General features: G+C 47.4%; 1 protein-coding gene across 3 annotated transcripts in view; it reads right to left on the reverse strand.

Annotated features, from left to right (window-relative positions):
- The window catches only part of KCTD19 (potassium channel tetramerization domain containing 19), a 2,598,446-nt gene that overhangs the window by 1,901,426 nt on the left and 679,067 nt on the right, over positions 1-17,953 (reverse strand). For 2 of the 3 annotated variants that reach the window (XM_078669084.1, XM_078669085.1), the window contains exon 4: positions 11,287-11,478. The exons of the other annotated variant lie outside the window; for it this stretch is intronic. In XM_078669084.1, the coding sequence (XP_078525210.1) occupies positions 11,287-11,478 (192 nt within the window). The remainder of the gene's footprint in view (positions 1-11,286; positions 11,479-17,953) is intronic. 3 annotated transcript variants of the gene reach the window in all.

Genomic DNA, 17,953 nt, shown 5'->3' on the forward strand with positions numbered 1-17,953 from the left:
ATTTGACTGCGCTGTTCTATGCAGTTGGTGAGTTTTAAGTGACCAACTTGAGTCGACCACTACCCCCAGATACTTGTACGAGTTACTTGACTCTATGGTATTGCCAGCGATGTGCCATTTGAAGGGTTGTTGCCCTTGCCGAGATGAGAAGCACACAATCTTTGTTTTATTGTAGTTAATTTGCAAGCCATTCGCTGAGATGTAATCATGCAGTCTTGTGATGGAGCGTTGAAGACCCAATGGGGTCTGGCTGCAGAGAACAATGTCGTCGGCATACTGTAAGCTCCTTATTTTGTATTGAGCTAGCTTTGGCGGGTCACTTTGTGTCTCCGCGATGCACTTGTCAAGGTCGGCGGTAAAGATGTTGAAAAGAGTTGGGGCTAATACACATTCCTGCTTCAGGCCAATTAGGGTGGGGATTTTTGTTGTTGTTCTATCTCCATTGCCTAATTTGATCTTGACCCAGGTGGATGTGTATAATTCTATTATTGCTCGTAACAGGTTCGGAGGAGTGCCCCAATTGTCCATCTTTTGCCATAGAATCTCCCTTGGGACAGTGTCGAACGCCGCCTTCAGGTCTACGAAACAGGTGTACAATTTTGTAGACCTTTCCTTTGCTCTTTCGACAAGGAGATTTAGTGCTAGAAGATAACACGTGGTGTTGGTTCCGGGCCTAAACCCCGTCTGGGTAATAGGGAGGATATGTTTGGAACTAACCCACTCTTCCAGATCTTAGATTAGATGCATACATTTTTGCCTCAACGTCAATTAGGGAGATCAGCCTGTAGTTGGCTGGGTCTGTTCTTGCACCTGCTTTAAATATTGGGTGCTAAATGCTCCCTCTCCATTGTGTAGGAATATTTCCTGTTTGGAAGACATTGTTGAACAAGGGAGTAAGGTATTCCGCCCAGAAGGATTGGTCAGATTTAAAGAGGTCATTTGGCAAACCGTTTGGGCCTGGCGCACCTTTTGACCTTAGTTTTTTGATGACCATATGGACTTGAGATGGCGTAATCCGATGTTCTTCACAGTTTCGGGCCGCTTCATTATTTTCATATTGTTGGAGCGCAAAATGATTTGAATCCCATGATTGAGGTTTGGTCTGTTGTGTTTGCTCCAAATGCTGGATCCAATCTTCCTGTAGAATGTTTGAGTTGATGGTCTGGGCGGCTCCGTTTGCTACTTAGTTGATGTCTGCCCAGAATTTCCTGTTGTTATTTGATTTACTAGATTCTAATAGTTGTTGCCAAATTTCTATTTGTTGTTTTGACTTTTCAAACCACACGTCTTTTTTGTATTTTTGCCGTAGATTGTAGATTTGACGTTTGGTGTCGTCACCCTTTATCTTGTCTTTTCTTGATAACTTTATTATTTCTTGATTTAGAATCCTTTTTTTGCTCAGTATTGAGCCTGAGGGCGCCTGGAAAGCCTTACATGGTTTCCTTTTGATTGTGTGTATTTGGTGGCCAAATCTTTCCATTAGGGTGATGATGATCTTTACCCAGTTGTCCTGAAGAGACATTTGACTGTTTCCGGTAGCCTCCCCATGCACTCTTTTCGCATGTGCCGTGATTTCTTCAGCGTTCTTTCCGTTCCATACAAATCGCTTGAGATCGTATAGACACGAAGGTTCGGTCAAATCATTGCATGCTGATGCCCTAATGTATTGGTGACTGAGTTCGATTGATTGTGGGCTGTGGTCGCTCTCCAACCGGTGAGTTATGCTGAAGGAAACTATTGTTTGTAAGACCTCTGAGTCCACTATGGTATAATCCAAAACAGCTTGAGCCTGTTTGGTTATTCTGGTTAGGGACGCCGGTTGATCTTGGGGAAAGCGGCCATTCAGAACAATAAGTCCGACGTCGGTGAGCATTTGCGCGCACTGCTGGCCGTGCTTATCCTTTTTATGATGGTTTGATACCATTGGAGGGATGGATTTGTCTTTCCGTTTGTTTTGGATGCTGTTGAGGGCGTAGTCCTTAAATAGAAGGAGCATATTCAGATTTCCTGACACCACCAGCCCCGCCTGTGGTTAAGTGGATTGCAATGATTTAATTAGCGCCTTTAAGGTCAGGATTTTCTCTGGTTGCTTCTTTACATCCGGGTGTATGTAGGTGTTACAAATTACCAATTGCCGAGACTCTTGAGGGCCAGAAGTGCTTGAAAACGGATCGGGAAGTAACTTGATTTTAATACACTGGATCCATGTTTGTCCTGTGTCAATGGTAGCGTGAGACCAGGGAATACTAGTGTTAAGGTAAATCGATAGGCCTCCTGCGGCCTTGCCTGTGTTGCCTCTTCTGGTGGTATGTAGTTGGATTTCTTTAAAGCCATCAATTTGTTCCGCAGTGATTGACCAAGTCTCCTGGAGTAGGATGATGTCAAATTTATTTAGGAATGCTAGTAAGTCAGCGTCTTTTGTTTTGCCTCCCAACCCGTTTATATTCCATGAACATAATTTCAGATTTTGTGTTCACGCTTCATTCGTCATATGGGCTGCTGGACTAGCTGTTGGGGGCAAGATTTTGCGTCTCTCAGTTGGTCCACCTGTCATGCCGTGGTGGATGATTCGGAGGTTGGACCATCCTCCCTTGGTACACCCTGAGCAGCCGACTGCCCCCCGAAGTACTCCACAGCCTAGACGTGAACTTTCCTCGGCCTGCGAGGATAACGGACCCGGATATCTCCCCAGTGGAACCGATCTGATTTCTATTCCCCATTTTGCGAATATGTCTCTGTTTTGCCAAAATTCCTTGGCTATCCTTGGATCCTTCCATGTTGCCACTGTCATTTCTCTCCCGTTGATGTTTGCAATTGGATGAAATTCAATGCTTTCGATCTGGTTGGTGTTCAGATGACTCAGAGGTTCTATCAGATTGGTTAGTTTTAGGATGGCGCTCCGATTAAGAATATCGTGCTTCCCCCTTGAGCTATAATGCGGTATAATTTCATGTATAAATCAACCTGCTGGGTACAGTGAGTCTGGATCTTCTTCTTGCTCCTTGTTCCTTTTTTCAGTGGTTGTTTTGGCTATCATAACTGAGTTACCCTGGAATGGAATAATGGACTGGGCTGCTAGTTCAGGGGCGGGATCATAGTGAAGGGATCTAAGATGGTCTCGGCTTACGGTAGAGGGTCTTTGATGCTGCACGTTAGGGCGAGGATTTTCGTTTTGTGCTTTTGTCATTTTCGGGAAGTAGTGCATGATGCTTTTTTGGTCTGCCTCGGGTTTCTGAACTGAAGGGCCACACTCCGGTTGCGTTTTTAGAAGGTCTTGTGTGGGAGTATGTACGCTTTGACAGCTGGCCGATTTTGTTGATATGACTGTGTGGGGCACACTTGGTGGTAAGGATCCCTGCCAGGTTTCCCCTTGCTCCTTCAGCTTTCATCTCTGAACTTTGGTTCTTGCGGAATTGTTTCTGAGGTCAAATTCGTTGTTTGATTGCGGGCCCCCAGGGGATCTTGGCCCTGGGACCTGGTGGGCTGTGGTGTTCTTTGTTTTCTTTGCAACTTCTTTTGCCTAGATTTCCTTAATCTCTTGCGTTCTCGTTTAGTCAAGGAGGGGAATTGTTTTTGTTGCCCATGGGGTATAGGGCCAAGATCCTCACTCCCTAGGTTAGTTGGATCCAGAGTGCGGTTGTCTTGGGGAGTAGGGTCTTCTGGAAGTGCAATGTATGCTGTTGTTAAATGATTTATCGTTGGGGGTCCTTCCATTGCGTCTGGCCCATAGTCCTCACCAATTGAGATGTCGGCGCTGATTATACTTGTCAAGTTGGCGGAGAGAGTATCGGTAGGGTGAGTTTCCATGGTGTCTTGGTGCTCTTTTGGTTTGTTTTGGACTTCCCATAGATTGTCTGTTAGAATGGTCGGTGAGACTTTTAGTTGGTTCATTGTTTCCGAACATTGACATTCGTGATACATTGTGTGTGGGTCTTTCTGTACCCGCTCTATGAGGGAATTGAGCTCTAGTATCTTGCTGTCTATACCAACTACGTGAGATGCCAAAATTTGTAGGAGGTCTATCTGTAGCTCCAATTTTTCAGAGTGTCGAAGTAGTGCTGAGGAAATGGTTTCCATAATACTAATGAATGGCGGCCACAGCGGTGCCTGCGCTAGTGGCTGATTGTCAGTTTGGTTGCTGGTGGATTGTGAACTGGTCCTAACTTTGACCCCTGGCTTATTCTGAACCAGCACTCGGGGATCTCCACCCTGACCTGTGCCTGGGGTAAGTGTTCCTTGTTCCCTTGTTTTTCTGGGCTCAGGTCCTATCGGAGGGGTTGTTTTGGTCGGTGAGCAGATCGAGTAATGAAGGGGGAATAATCCCGACGGACCGTTCGGTGTTTGACAGTTTGCCTCTTGGTGAATTATTAGGCTCCCAGAACGAGTGGAATTATTGGCTTCCCGAGTTTCTGGATGTGGGGGGATTGGGATTTATATAATTTTTTTTCCTTCGGTTGGCCATCGAGGCCAACTGTGTGTTGTCGTCCCTGCCGTGCAGTCACTCCTTCCAGTTTTGGGGGCACATTGCCTTTTCTGTGTTCGTCCCGATGGTCCTGGTCGCCTTGATGCCTTTCAACTGTTCCTGTGCCTGTTGCGTCCTTGTCTAGTATATTACTAATATCTGTACTTAAAGCTGGGTTTGCGGTCCCAGGGTCAGTCTCTGTCGTACAGAAGTAGGAGCCCAGACTTGTTGAGCGACGCTTCAATGGCAAATTTGGTGTTTTACCGTTTATACCGCCGCGTGAACATTTGTGTGGGTTGCTGCTTCCGTTAGGTTTATTTGTGCTTTGACTGTGAGTTTGTTAGGTGTTTTCCAAGGGTTGTAGCTGACCTTTCGAGGGGGTGTTGCTCAGAGGCTGCGAGACTGACGGCATCAAACCCACTGACTGAGATGAGTGAGGGCTTCTGCAGCACGGATGGCAACGAGGAAAGGATTAAGAAGTCTGTGATCTTGGAATTTTTTAGATGTGAGGTTGGTTGTGGTATGTTTTCTATGAGTGTGTTGTTGGCTATTATGTCTTGTGCTTCTACTGGGTCTTCATCGGAGGAATCGTGGGTTTCTTCGCTCTTTTTTCTGGAGTGTGATTGATTTCTTTTCTTGTTTGTGGGATCTGTTCTAATTTTCCCAGATCTCATGATGGTGAGGAGGTACGGATGTTTCTTTGGGAGAGCCCACTTCCCTTCCTTTTCTTTACTCCCTTCGGCCACTCCGCCTTCCGTACTTCCGCCTTCCGTACCGCACTCTTGAGCTGACTGGTGCGGGTGACTCTTGAGCTCGTGAATAAAGATGATAGGTAGCAGGGGTATGTCGTTGATTGGTGGTTGATAATTGAGAAGTGGTAACGGCTTGGGGAAGCCAGCCCTGCTTTGGAGGTGGATGGATTGTGCTCTCTCCGGCAGAGATTGAAGTGTGGATAACTCCTGCTGCCCCGATGAGCCACTGTCTCTTCGCCTTTCTCCTTTCTCCTTTGACCTGCGGATTACTTCGTGAGATGGAGTAACGGGATGGGGTGAGATAAATGGGGGGCTATTACTGCACCTTGGGCTATTAGGTGTGCAGCCCTGAAGCCCAGATGCCCTGCAATCCGATGATGTTGTTTAGTTCCCTTGCTCTAGCAGTCTGGTGCCGCTGTCCTAGTATGCCGGTGCTGCTGGTGCTGCTGATGCTACTGATGCTCTCTGTGAAAACACTCTGTTTTCTCTTTCTTAATTCTCAGGGCTCGGGGGGCTCTTGCTCTACTTTAGGCCGTTGGGCGCGCGACTGAGGCTTTTGCTGGAGTTGGTGCTGTTCCCTCCTTCGGTTTGGAGGCCCCCCCTGCCGCACTACGCCGTGCGCCGCAACTTTTATGGAGGGGGGTTAGGAGCAGAAATCTAAACGCGGCTACAAGAGGTTGTAAGATCACTGGAGCACAGGTGAGGGAGCCGGTGCCAGTCCCCCGTCCTCAGTGGCACTCCGCTCTCTGTGCTCTTTACGTACTGGGATCCTGGTCAACGATCAGGGCTGGGCTTTAACCTGTTTATAGCTGATTTGTCAGTTACACTGGATGAAACAAACAGTCACCACCCTAAGGTAGGAGATTCGGCAATAAGTAATCTTCTATACGCCGTGATTTGGTTCTTTTTAGCTTTACACGGGTTGGGTTGCAAAGGCTTTTGGACAAGCTACACAGCTACACCACTATGAACCAACTTGAGGTTAACTTAAAGAAAACCCAAGTGGTAACCTTTGGAAGGAAACGCAACGTCGGTGGTGGGTGGTCATACAACAATACAAGCCTAGCAACAGGAAGTACATATAAATACTTAGGGGTCCATTTTGACTCTAGGGGCAATTTCGCCAAACAGCGCAATGAGATCTCAGTAAAAGCCACGACCTTACAGGTGACCCTCTTCAAGCTCTCAAAAAACCTATCTGGTCCAACCTTATCATTCTTATTGGAAGTTTTGAGAGCCAAAATTGGGCCCACCCTGGCGTATGGCATCGAGATATTTAGGGGTAAACTAAACACCAACTTAAATCATTTTGTGACCAAAATCTACAAAAAAGTCCTCTATTTGCCTAAAACTGCCTCTGCTGCCCAGATCAGACTAGAACTGGGCTTATTAAATTATGAGGCCTCCAACATCGGCACATACTTAAATCTCTGCCATAAACTCAGACAAGCAGATATAGGCACATTAGAGTCTTTAGTTTGGTTAGATATCACCCAGAAAAACCCAGGGGGCTCGTATGGTCGCCTTTTTAAGGATTCTATCCGCGAAATGTCGGCGGGTGACCTATGGGCCCTTAACCCTAGCTTGACAGCATTTAAAACCAGTATTAAAAAATGCGTCAGAATGAGCTCCCTCATTATCGACAAAGCTCATTTTTCTAAACACAGTCATGCATGGGCAGTTATGAATTCCTATGGGCGGATATCTCCCGCTACCTATCTCTCTTGCACGTACTCACTGTATTTAAAACGCAGCTTTATGGCTATTAGAATGGGTGACTGGCGATCCTAAAAGATCTGCTCCCTTGGCGGCGCACCACGGAAGACTTAACGTGGAGAGGGTGCGGTAAAACAGCGGAAACATTGGAGCACGTGGTCTGCCTATGCCCCGCTCTTATGTTCCAACGCAGACGCAAACTTAAAACGGAGTGGAATAGGCTGGGTGTTCGGACCTGCAGACAGGCAATTATCACAGCTTTGAGCCCTGAAAACACAGTTTTAAACATAGGCCTTATAACCTATATACAGCACGCGCACAGTAATTTTACGCAAATGCCGGAAGGATCAGCTAATGCTTCCCTCCCTTATCTAACTGTTTACATTAAAACATACTTTACATTTAAGTTTTTAAAACTGTTCACAAGTATCTTATCATAATTCCTGTTACTGACTAGTTCGTTTTGTTCTAATTCGCCTGCATTTTATCATAACTAGTAGTGATTTCCCGAATATGGATTGTTTTTTACAAGTTGAATGTTGTTAACTGTTAGCGCAACAAACCCCTTTTGTCCTCATGTTATGTGTTTTTATCACCTTGCACACAATGTTTTAATCTTTAATATGTAACAGAAATTGAAAGGCGCTATCCAGATGATCCTCGTTTATTAATTGTTGTTAAACTGTGTTTCTTTATCTCATTTAATAACATGTCGAGTTGTGGGAATTACCGAGATGCGCTTTTAAGGATATCTTCTTTTTAAATCCAAATAAAGATTATTATTATTCTTTTTTTGTATTGTATGAATTTGTTGGGAGTGCCACAACTGCTGCTATCAGAGCCTGTCGACCATTTAGGCCTTGGGTTACCCGCAGGAATCCTGTGTATTATAACCAGGGGCAGGCGAAGAATATGTGCACAGTGGAAATGTGGCTGCAAGTTATGTTATGTTATGTTAATTTCATTCATAAAGCGTACAGCTACCCATTGGGTTTCCCCGAGCTAGGGCATAGGAACAGATACTATTAAAATCAAGCAGAATTAGAACAGTCAAGTGTCAATTAAGGATTAGCAACACCACAAGGCTACCATCTGGAGAGGCGACTACAAATAATATTTCCCGGCTCCCTGGAGCAAAATGGTTTATGGGGCATTAAGACCCATAAGTGAACTACGAACCATTGAAATGCATACGCAGTTGGTTTGACGCCTGGTGGCAATAGGATATTGACAAAGAAGTTACCATCCACCTATTAGTTACAGCCCCACCAATAGTAGCAATAGCTGGACGTTTAAATGAACCACACACTATGCTTGAAACAAATTGATTGTATTGCATTTAGGAATGCATCAGGCCTAAATGTGTCTGCAGGAAAAATTCATTTTATTCACTCCGTGAGTGCTCTGATTTGTGTTTAGATGTTGTGTAACAAAAACGGGTCTCAACCCCCATCTGCAGAAGCACCCGCTGTGTGTTTGGAATCCAGGGTGAAATTGCGAAATATATATATATATATATATATATATATATATTCGAAAAGGTTGCCCCTTTGAAAGAACCCTCACGCAACTCTTCTTACTCCCATTTATTGGACTCCGCCTGCTGGCAAATTGCAGCGTGATAACCACTTCATACAAAGTTTTTTAGCACAAACTCCAGACGCGTTTCAAGGACCCCTGTCCTCTTTATCAATGGTGGTGTGCTGACTGCTGCTAGTTCTTTCAAGCTTCTTCGCACTATATTTATTAACGTCCTGCCCTGTGTAGGCGTGGCTCCTGGCATCTTGGGACTTGTAGTGCATGACAGTTAAACCTCTTAGTGAGTGAATGGAACACCAGAAAATAGTTCAAAATTGTTTCCCCAGTGGGTGGAAGGGGTCTCACATCTCAGCCTTTTACCTTGCTTTCCGACGAAGCCCAAGGATATTTGCATCCATTTCGTGCTTAATCTCCTTAGAACAGCACTGGTCTGCCTTTCAGGCAGCGGGATCCTTTCGCGGCCGGACCAGCCGCAAATATAAATTCGAAAAGGTTGCCCCTGTGAAAGAACCCTCACGCAAATCTTCTTACTTCCATTTATTGGACTCCGCCTGCTGGCAAATTGCAGCGTGATAACCACTTCATACAAAGTTCTTTAGCACAAACTCCAGACGCGTTTCAAGGACCCCTGTCCTCTTTATCAATGGTGGTGTGCTGACTGCTGCTAGTTCTTTCAAGCTTCTTCGCACTATATTTATTAACGTCCTGCCCTGTATGCGCGTGGCTCCTGGCACCTTGGGACTTGTAGTGCATGACAGTTAAACCTCTTAGTGAGTGAATGGAACACCAGCAAATAGTTCAAAATTGTTTCCCCAGTGGGTGGAAGGGGTCTCACATCTCAGCCTTTTACCTTGCTTTCCGACGAAGCCCAAGGATATTTGCATCCATTTCGTGCTTAATCTCCTTAGAACAGCACTGGTCTGCCTTTCAGGCACCGGGATCCTTTCGCGGCCGGACCAGCCGCAAATATAAATTCGAAAAGGTTGCCCCTGTGAAAGAACCCTCACGCAAATCTTCTTACTTCCATTTATTGGACTCCGCCTGCTGGCAAATTGCAGCGTGATAACCACTTCATACAAAGTTCTTTAGCACAAACTCCAGACGTGTTTCAAGGACCCCTGTCCTCTTTATCAATGGTGGTGTGCTGACTGCTGCTAGTTCTTTCAAGCTTCTTCGCACTATATTTATTAACGTCCTGCCCTGTATGGGCGTGGCTCCTGGCACCTTGGGACTTGTAGTGCATGACAGTTAAACCTCTTAGTGAGTGAATGGAACACCAGCAAATAGTTCAAAATTGTTTCCCCAGTGGGTGGAAGGGGTCTCACATCTCAGCCTTTTACCTTGCTTTCCGACGAAGCCCAAGGATATTTGCATCCATTTCGTGCTTAGTCTCCTTAGAACAGCACTGGTCTGCCTTTCAGGCAGCGGGATCCTTTCGCGGCCGGACCAGCCGCAAATATAAATTCGAAAAGGTTGCCCCTGTGAAAGAACCCTCACGCAAATCTTCTTACTCCCATTTATTGGACTCCGCCTGCTGGCAAATTGCAGCGTGATAACCACTTCATACAAAGTTCTTTAGCGCAAACTCCAGACGCGTTTCAAGGACCCCTGTCCTCTTTATCAATGGTGGTGTGCTGACTGCTGCTAGTTCTTTCAAGCTTCTTCGCACTATATTTATTAACGTCCTGCCCTGTATGGGCGTGGCTCCTGGCATCTTGGGACTTGTAGTGCATGACAGTTAAACCTCTTAGTGAGTGAATGGAACACCAGCAAATAGTTCAAAATTGTTTCCCCAGTGGGTGGAAGGGGTCTCACATCTCAGCCTTTTACCTTGCTTTCCGACGAAGCCCAAGGATATTTGCATCCATTTCGTGCTTAGTCTCCTTAGAACAGCACTGGTCTGCCTTTCAGGCAGCGGGATCCTTTCGCGGCCGGACCAGCCGCAAATATAAATTCGAAAAGGTTGCCCCTGTGAAAGAACCCTCACGCAAATCTTCTTACTCCCATTTATTGGACTCCGCCTGCTGGCAAATTGCAGCGTGATAACCACTTCATACAAAGTTCTTTAGCACAAACTCCAGACGCGTTTCAAGGACCCCTGTCCTCTTTATCAATGGTGGTGTGCTGACTGCTGCGAGTTCTTTCAAGCTTCTTCGCACTATATTTATTAACGTCCTGCCCTGTATGGGCGTGGCTCCTGGCATCTTGGGACTTGTAGTGCATGACAGTTAAACCTCTTAGTGAGTGAATGGAACACCAGCAAATAGTTCAAAATTGTTTCCCCAGTGGGTGGAAGGGGTCTCACATCCACCCACTGGGGGCAACCTTTTCGAATTTATATATATATATATATATATATATATATATATATATATATATATATATATATATATATATATATGTAGTCAATGTACATGTTTGTGGAGCTAGGTATGGAAATCTATAAATACTTGCCTGTTGATATTGTCCTCAATATTATGGCTAGGATATTAATATATACGATATTCCATACTCAATATTCAGGACCTACACCCGTTCTTTCCATGTCGGTCTCAATGTGGTGGTTTGTAGTAGTCTAGTGTGTTTATTTCATTGATCAAGAGCTGTTCTTGAAAACATTTAGGAACTGTCTCTCTTTTATTCAAAATCTCTGGAGTGAGGTCAAGTAATTTGTTATCGCTATCTAGTCAGACATTATCTGAAGTAATAAACTTAATTTGCGGGCAATATCAGTTAAGCTAACAGTGTGACTATATTGTTTCTCAGCATTACACATTTCTTCATAATAGTGAATTGTCCAAATGCATACAGCATTACCTATGAAACGGAATTCACTGCATCCAGTTTCTATCAGTGCAAAATCTTCAGCAAGCCAAAGCAAATTATCATCATTGATTAACACAGGATATTTGCCCAGCACATCGACTGAGATGAAGCAGTAATGGACCTCTTCTTCCGTATCTAGTAATGGTGTGTCAATCAATCCTAAAGGAGCCTTATCATGTAAACCTAAAATAAAACAAAACGTTAAAGAACAATAATGCGGCTGTGCTAAGTTTTTAACATTTTTCGAGTATACAAGTTCTGAACAGGAAAATCAAATTTAAAAAGATCCAAAATAGTAAACCAAGGCAGTAAATTAGTATTGAAGATGTAAAGACTCCTAGAAAGTTTTAGATGAGAAATGTCATTTAGAGTACTAATTTTAAAAATACATTTTTTCAGAAAAATTATATATAATAATTTAGCAATGGGTTCCTGTCCCTTTAATATTTATTGTACTAGATAACACATACATTCAGTATTGTTTTTATTTGCAATGATAGCAATTTGCTTCAATTCCAAGGGGCAGTATGACATTTTATTTTTAAGGTATTTTTATGTTGGATAGGGATCCTCACGGGGATGGAGAGCACTTTTAATTGCAAGTGCAGTACATGTAATTCATTCAGGAACTTTTACAGATACATTTACATAACCCGAGGAAATATGACATATGACATCAGATGAATGAAGGTTGTGGAGGAGTTAGACAGAGAACCGAAGACGAATGAGTAAGAGTGTATCACATGAAAATAATAAATGCAACATAAACCATCATAAGAACAAATGAAATTATGAGGCAAATTTGAAGGTACTTAGGGCCTCAGAGGCACAGAGCAATCCTTGTAAAACTAGCATCCGTTATCTCTAAATCCCCATATCTACATTATTGTGCAGCTCCCTGACTGACTGGTCTGTTCTCGTTTCTTGTGACTGCTCCCTGCTGTATTTTCCTTGAATTTCCCACCTCATTTCTTTCTGTACCCCGTGTTTATTTCTTCTTTGCTATTGTCAGTTGTGCCACTGTGCCGGTCTCCCCCCACCCCCTCTTGCCTTCTGTGACCCTTGTTTTCCCGCCGCTCGCTCCCCTGCGGCCCCGCCCCCTCGCTCCCCTGCGGCCGCCAGGCTCCCGCCTCCCAGCTGCTCCTCCCTCCCTCTCCCCCTCATATGGAGGCCGCGCAGCGGACGCACCGCGCAGCGCGCCAAAGGCGTACCTAAGGCAAGCCCATCTGCGCCCGTCCGCGCCTGGACCGCACCCAGCGCCAGGACCTCTGGCCCTCGATGATGCCAGCCCACCCAACTAAATTACGACAACGCCACCCTCCACGCACTCAACACCAGCCGGAACCCCACCTGCTACCGAGCCACCCCGAAACGCACCTACGGACCCTTCACTTGCCAAGCCTCCAAATTCACTTGCCTCCGGACCTGCACCATACCCACCAGACCAGGCACCAGCAACAACCACCTCAAGTGCATCCTGCTCAACACCCGCTCCGTCCACAGGCACGCCGTCGAACTCTGGAACCTCCTTGACACAACAGCGCCAGACGTCGCCTTCCTCACAGAAACCTGGATGAATGCCTCCTCAGCCCCCGACATCGCCATAGCCATCCCGGATGGCTACAAGATCACCCGGTAGGACCGCACCAACCAAACCGGAGGAGGCATCGCCATCGTCCACAGAAACACTATCCGCATCACAACCAACTCTGACGACAGCCTCACCGCCGCCGAGCACCTTCACTTCCAGATACACACTGACCCAAAGACCACCCTCAGAGGCACCCTCATCTACAGACCCCCGGGACCATGCACACAATTCAGCGAAGCCATCGCAGACTTCATCAGCCCGCTCACACTCACCTCATCAGACTACATCCTCCTAGGGGACCTCAACTTCCACCTAGAAAACAACAATGACGCCAACAACACCACCCTGCTTGACCACCTCGCCAACCTCGGACTCAAGCAACTGGTGAACACCACCACCCACTACGCCGGCCACACGCTTGACCCAGTCTTCTCCTCCAGCGACCACATCTCCTTCAGCCACTCCACCGGGCTACACTGGACAGATCACAGCTGCGTCCACTTCAACTTCAGGAAAACCACGACTCACCACCACCCGCAACAAGGTCCACGAAGATGCTGGAGCAAGATCACCACCGACCAGCTCACCATCTCGCTAAGACAGAACCCTCCCACCAACACTACGGACCCCAACGAAGCAGCCAGCAACCTCACACAGTGTCTCACCAACTGTGCTGATACCCTCGCACCACTGAAGAATCCTCCCAACAGACCCGGCAGCAAGCAAGCCTCGTGGTACACCAACGACATAAAAAACTCCAAGATATCAAGCCGTACCCTCGAGAAAGCCTCGTGCCACGACCAGTCAACAGAAAACATGACAGCCCTCAAGAACGGTATCCGCAAACACCACCAGCTGATCCGCACCACCAAAAGGACAGCATTCAGAGAACGACTGGACAACAACACCCACAACAGCAAGGAACTCTTCAGCATCGTCAAAGAGCTCTCCAACCCCAGCGCCAGCAACAACGACATCACGCCCTCGCAGGACCTCTGCGACTCACTCGCCTCGTTCTTCCACCACAAGATCGTCGACATACACAACAGCTTCGGCGCCTAGACCACGCACCCAACCACGCACCCAACAGCAGAACCAACGCCCCCCACCACCACCCTCTACACCTGGACCCCCGTCAGCACCAAAGACACCACCCTCGTGATGAACACCATCCACTCCGGATCCCCAGCCGACCCCTGTCCACACCACATTTTCAACAAAGCTGGCTCCATCATCGCACCCCAACTCCGGAACATCATTAACAACTCCTTTGCATTTGCCACCTTTCCAGAGACCTGGAAGCATGTGGAGATCAGCGCCCTCCTGAAGAAACCCACCGCGGACCCCACGGACCTCAAAAACTTCCGCCCCATCTCGCTTCTCCCTTTTCCCGCTAAAGTCATCGAGAAAACAGTCAACAAACAACTGACCGCCTTCCTCGAGACAAACGGCTCCCTCGACTCATCGCAGTCCGGCTTCCGAGCAAACCACAGCACTGAGACCGCCCTCATCGCAGCCACCGATGACATCAGGTCCCTGCTCGACAACAGGGAAACTGCCGCCCTCATCCTCCTCGGCCTATCGGCAGCATTCGACACAGTCTGCCACCGCACCCTGACTGCCCGCCTTCTCCACGCAGGGATCCAAGGAAAAGCTCTGGAATGGATCACCTCCTTCCTCTCAGACAGAACTCAGAGAGTCCGCCTCCCTCCCTTTCGCTCTGCGGCCACCAAGATCATCTGCGGCGTTCCTCAAGGCTCCTCGCTCAGCCCCACCCTCTTCAACGTCTACATGAGCCCCCTTGCAGCTATCGCACGCCAACACAACCTAAACCTCATCTCCTACGCTGACGACACCCAGCTGATCATCTCTCTCACCAACAACACCGGTACCGCCAGAGCCAGCTTCCTGGAAGGAATGAAAGACGTCGCGGAATGGATGAAGCTCAGCCGTCTGAAGCTGAACTCGGACAAGATGGAAGTCCTCATCCTCGGACCATCCCCCTCCGCCTGGTACGACTCCTGGTGGCTCCCTGCACTGGGCACCGCCCCCATTCCCACGGACCACGCACGCAACCCACGCTTCATCCTGGACTCCTTCTTCACAATGACCAAGCAAGTCAACGCCGTCTCGTCATCATGCTTTAACACCCTACGCATGCTCCGAAAGATCTTCTGGTGGATCCCCACCAAAACCAGAAAGACGGTCACCCAGGCCCTTGTCACCAGCCGACTGGACTACGGGAATGCCCTCTACGCGGGAACCACAGCCAAACTACAGAAAAGACTTCAACGCATACAGAACGCTTCTGCACGACTCATCCTGGACATCCCCCGTCACAGCCACATCTCTGCCCACCTGAGATACCTGCGCTGGCTCCCCGTCAGCAAGAGAATCACGTTCAGGCTCCTCACCCACGCACACAAGGCTCTCCATGACATGGGCCCCAAATACCTCAACAACCGCCTCACGTTCTACACACCCACCTGCCAGCTCCGATCCGCTAGCCTCGCCCTCGCCACCGTCCCACAGATTCGCAGAACCACAACCGGGGGAAGATCTTTCTCCTATCTGGCGGCCAAGACATGGAACTCCCTCCCCACCCACCTACGGCTGACCCAGGACCATATCTCCTTCAGGAAGCAACTCAAGACATTGCTCTTTGAGCAGTAGCAGCACCCCCCTCCCTCCCCCCAGCGCCTTGAGACCCTCACGGGTGAGTAGCGCGCTTTACAAATGTAATTGATTGATTGATTGATTGATTGAACTATCAAGAATAAGATTATTACATACCGGTAAACGTCATTACCCCAATTAGGGTCCCACTCATCCCAGGCCTAACATGCTGAAGATGTCCCGCTGCCAGACAGGCACTTCACATTCTAGTCCTTTTTAGGTCTCGGCTAGTCAGGGCATGTGCTGTCTTGAAGAAAAAGATTGGCCCTAATTAAGATGTCAGTGGTTAAGCCTCCTACCGCTATTTGGAGGCTTACCGACCGGCATCCTTGGTTTGAATTTTGACCTTCATATTACCATTATGGCGGTCGGAATTCAAATCAGCCGGTCAATCTGGCTGCCTTCCAACGGGCTCAAGGAGCCCATCGTCCAGTTGAAAACCAAACATAATCCCCCTGTCAGGATTATGATGTTGCTTTCTGACAGGTTTTCAATGTCACATGGAAAACCTGTCAGAAAGTGACTTTGGGGGCCTCTAGAAGGGATCCCCTTTTCCGCTGCCTCCGGTTGGGGGCCTAGCCTTGTAAATCCCTGCACAGCGTGCCAAGAACAATGAGGTGCCCGTCACATGGTGCAGGAATTTACAGTGACTCCCATTTCTCAATGAGAGCTTGTGCTACATCCGGTTTCCAACTGCTGCAAAAGCTCCCATAGGGAAATGGAAGTCTGAGACTGCACCATGTGTGGACCCATCGTAATTCCGATTTCGGACAGCTGGTCCAATGTTGGTCGATTCCCGAACTGCAGGGATGTCAGTTGGAGGCAACTACAACCGACAACCTAATTAGGGCCATTGTGTTTAATCTGTGGGCTTCAGCTTACCCGCACACTTCCCATTTGCTCGCTTCATCTTCTGTCTCATATTCTTTGTCACCATTTGTCCCTGGCATACATGGTCGTGCCTCTTCTTGTGTTTAGCCCTCGATCCCCTCAGAGCATGGACCAAGTATTTGTAAACATCTACTGTTCCCTTTAATATGATCATTTTAGGACCTACTTTTTTCTTTTTTAGCACTCTACACAGTGGTCATGCTTTTACCAGCTCTGTCTCTTCCCATCCACCCTCATGCCCTGTCCACAGACCACTCCTTCCCCGTCACTGTTTTTCCCTTTATTACTGTTTTCTGTTTGCCCCACCTCCTACCTCTTCTCTCTGGTTGCTCCCTCACAACTCCTGTTGCTTGCCTCGTCCACAAATCACCCCCTCCCCATCACTGCTTTAATCCACCAATGTAATCTGTTTCATTCTAGTGAGTGTTGGTGTTCTGCTTTTCATGTTTTGTCAGTGTATGGCAGGTGTGCTGATTGGAGCATGTGTGCATGGCTGCTATTACGTGCCAGATGTGTAATCTCTGTTTATTCTGTGTGTGTAATTACTAGATGTGTGTCTGTGTTTACACCATGTGTGGTCATTCAGCAATGGTGTTTATAGCTGGAAAATCAGATTTGTTGCTTCTCATTTCATAGCGTGGGATTTTATTTCTTCAAATCTTTCCTGTCTGCACACTTTCTTACTTTTTCCTCATTCACCGGAGAAGTGATGTTTGTGCACCATTGTTAACTTGAATTCTCTTCAAAGGAGTCAGGCTGAGTCTTGATGTCATCAAGTCTGCCTGACCCTCTATGTCCATGGCAAAAGTATTCCTTTTAGGTTTAAAGTATTTTATTAAAGTATTTATCAGTGAAGCACAGCGATACAGCAGTGAAAAATAGGAAAGAAACCGGGCATTAAAAGGCAGTGTACAGCGTGAGAAATTAAGGCTGCCTCCTGAGCACCCCGCCACCTGCAAAGTTCAACAGTCCCGGCTAGGCGAGAACCTCCGTAGGCGGCTTCCTCGAGCATTGAGTCTGAACGTGGATCAGAAAGCAAATAACTACCCCGCTGTACTTCACATTCAACTTAACAAACTACCCCAACAGCCACCCACGCCCACCCCCTTTCCCACCCCCCCGCCCCTTGTCCGGTGTTGCGCGAAGAACATCTCAGAAACGCACAGATCCCATCCTGTTCTCTCTACTCCTGATGAGTATAGGGTGCCTCCTCCTTCCTGTTGGACATTCAAGTGATCGGTGGTGTAAGCCTAAGGAGCCTCAGGTATCTGGGGCACGTAAGCTCCCTGAATTCAGTAGCCAGTAATGCATGGAATGGTTGCCACAGCTCCGTGAATTGATCGACCTCCCCAGCCAGTGTAAGCAACATTTTTTCCATACCCAGTACATGCCACAGCCGGTGTAGCCAACCTGTGATTGAGGGAATGGTGGAGGTGCGCCAGCGTATTAGAATGTTCTGTACAGCCGAGCCCAAAGCGATGGCGATGTGTCTCCCTCTCC

The sequence above is a fragment of the Lissotriton helveticus genome, chromosome 12 (assembly GCF_964261635.1).
Source record: "Lissotriton helveticus chromosome 12, aLisHel1.1, whole genome shotgun sequence".
Classification (NCBI taxonomy): Eukaryota; Metazoa; Chordata; class Amphibia; order Caudata; family Salamandridae; genus Lissotriton; species Lissotriton helveticus.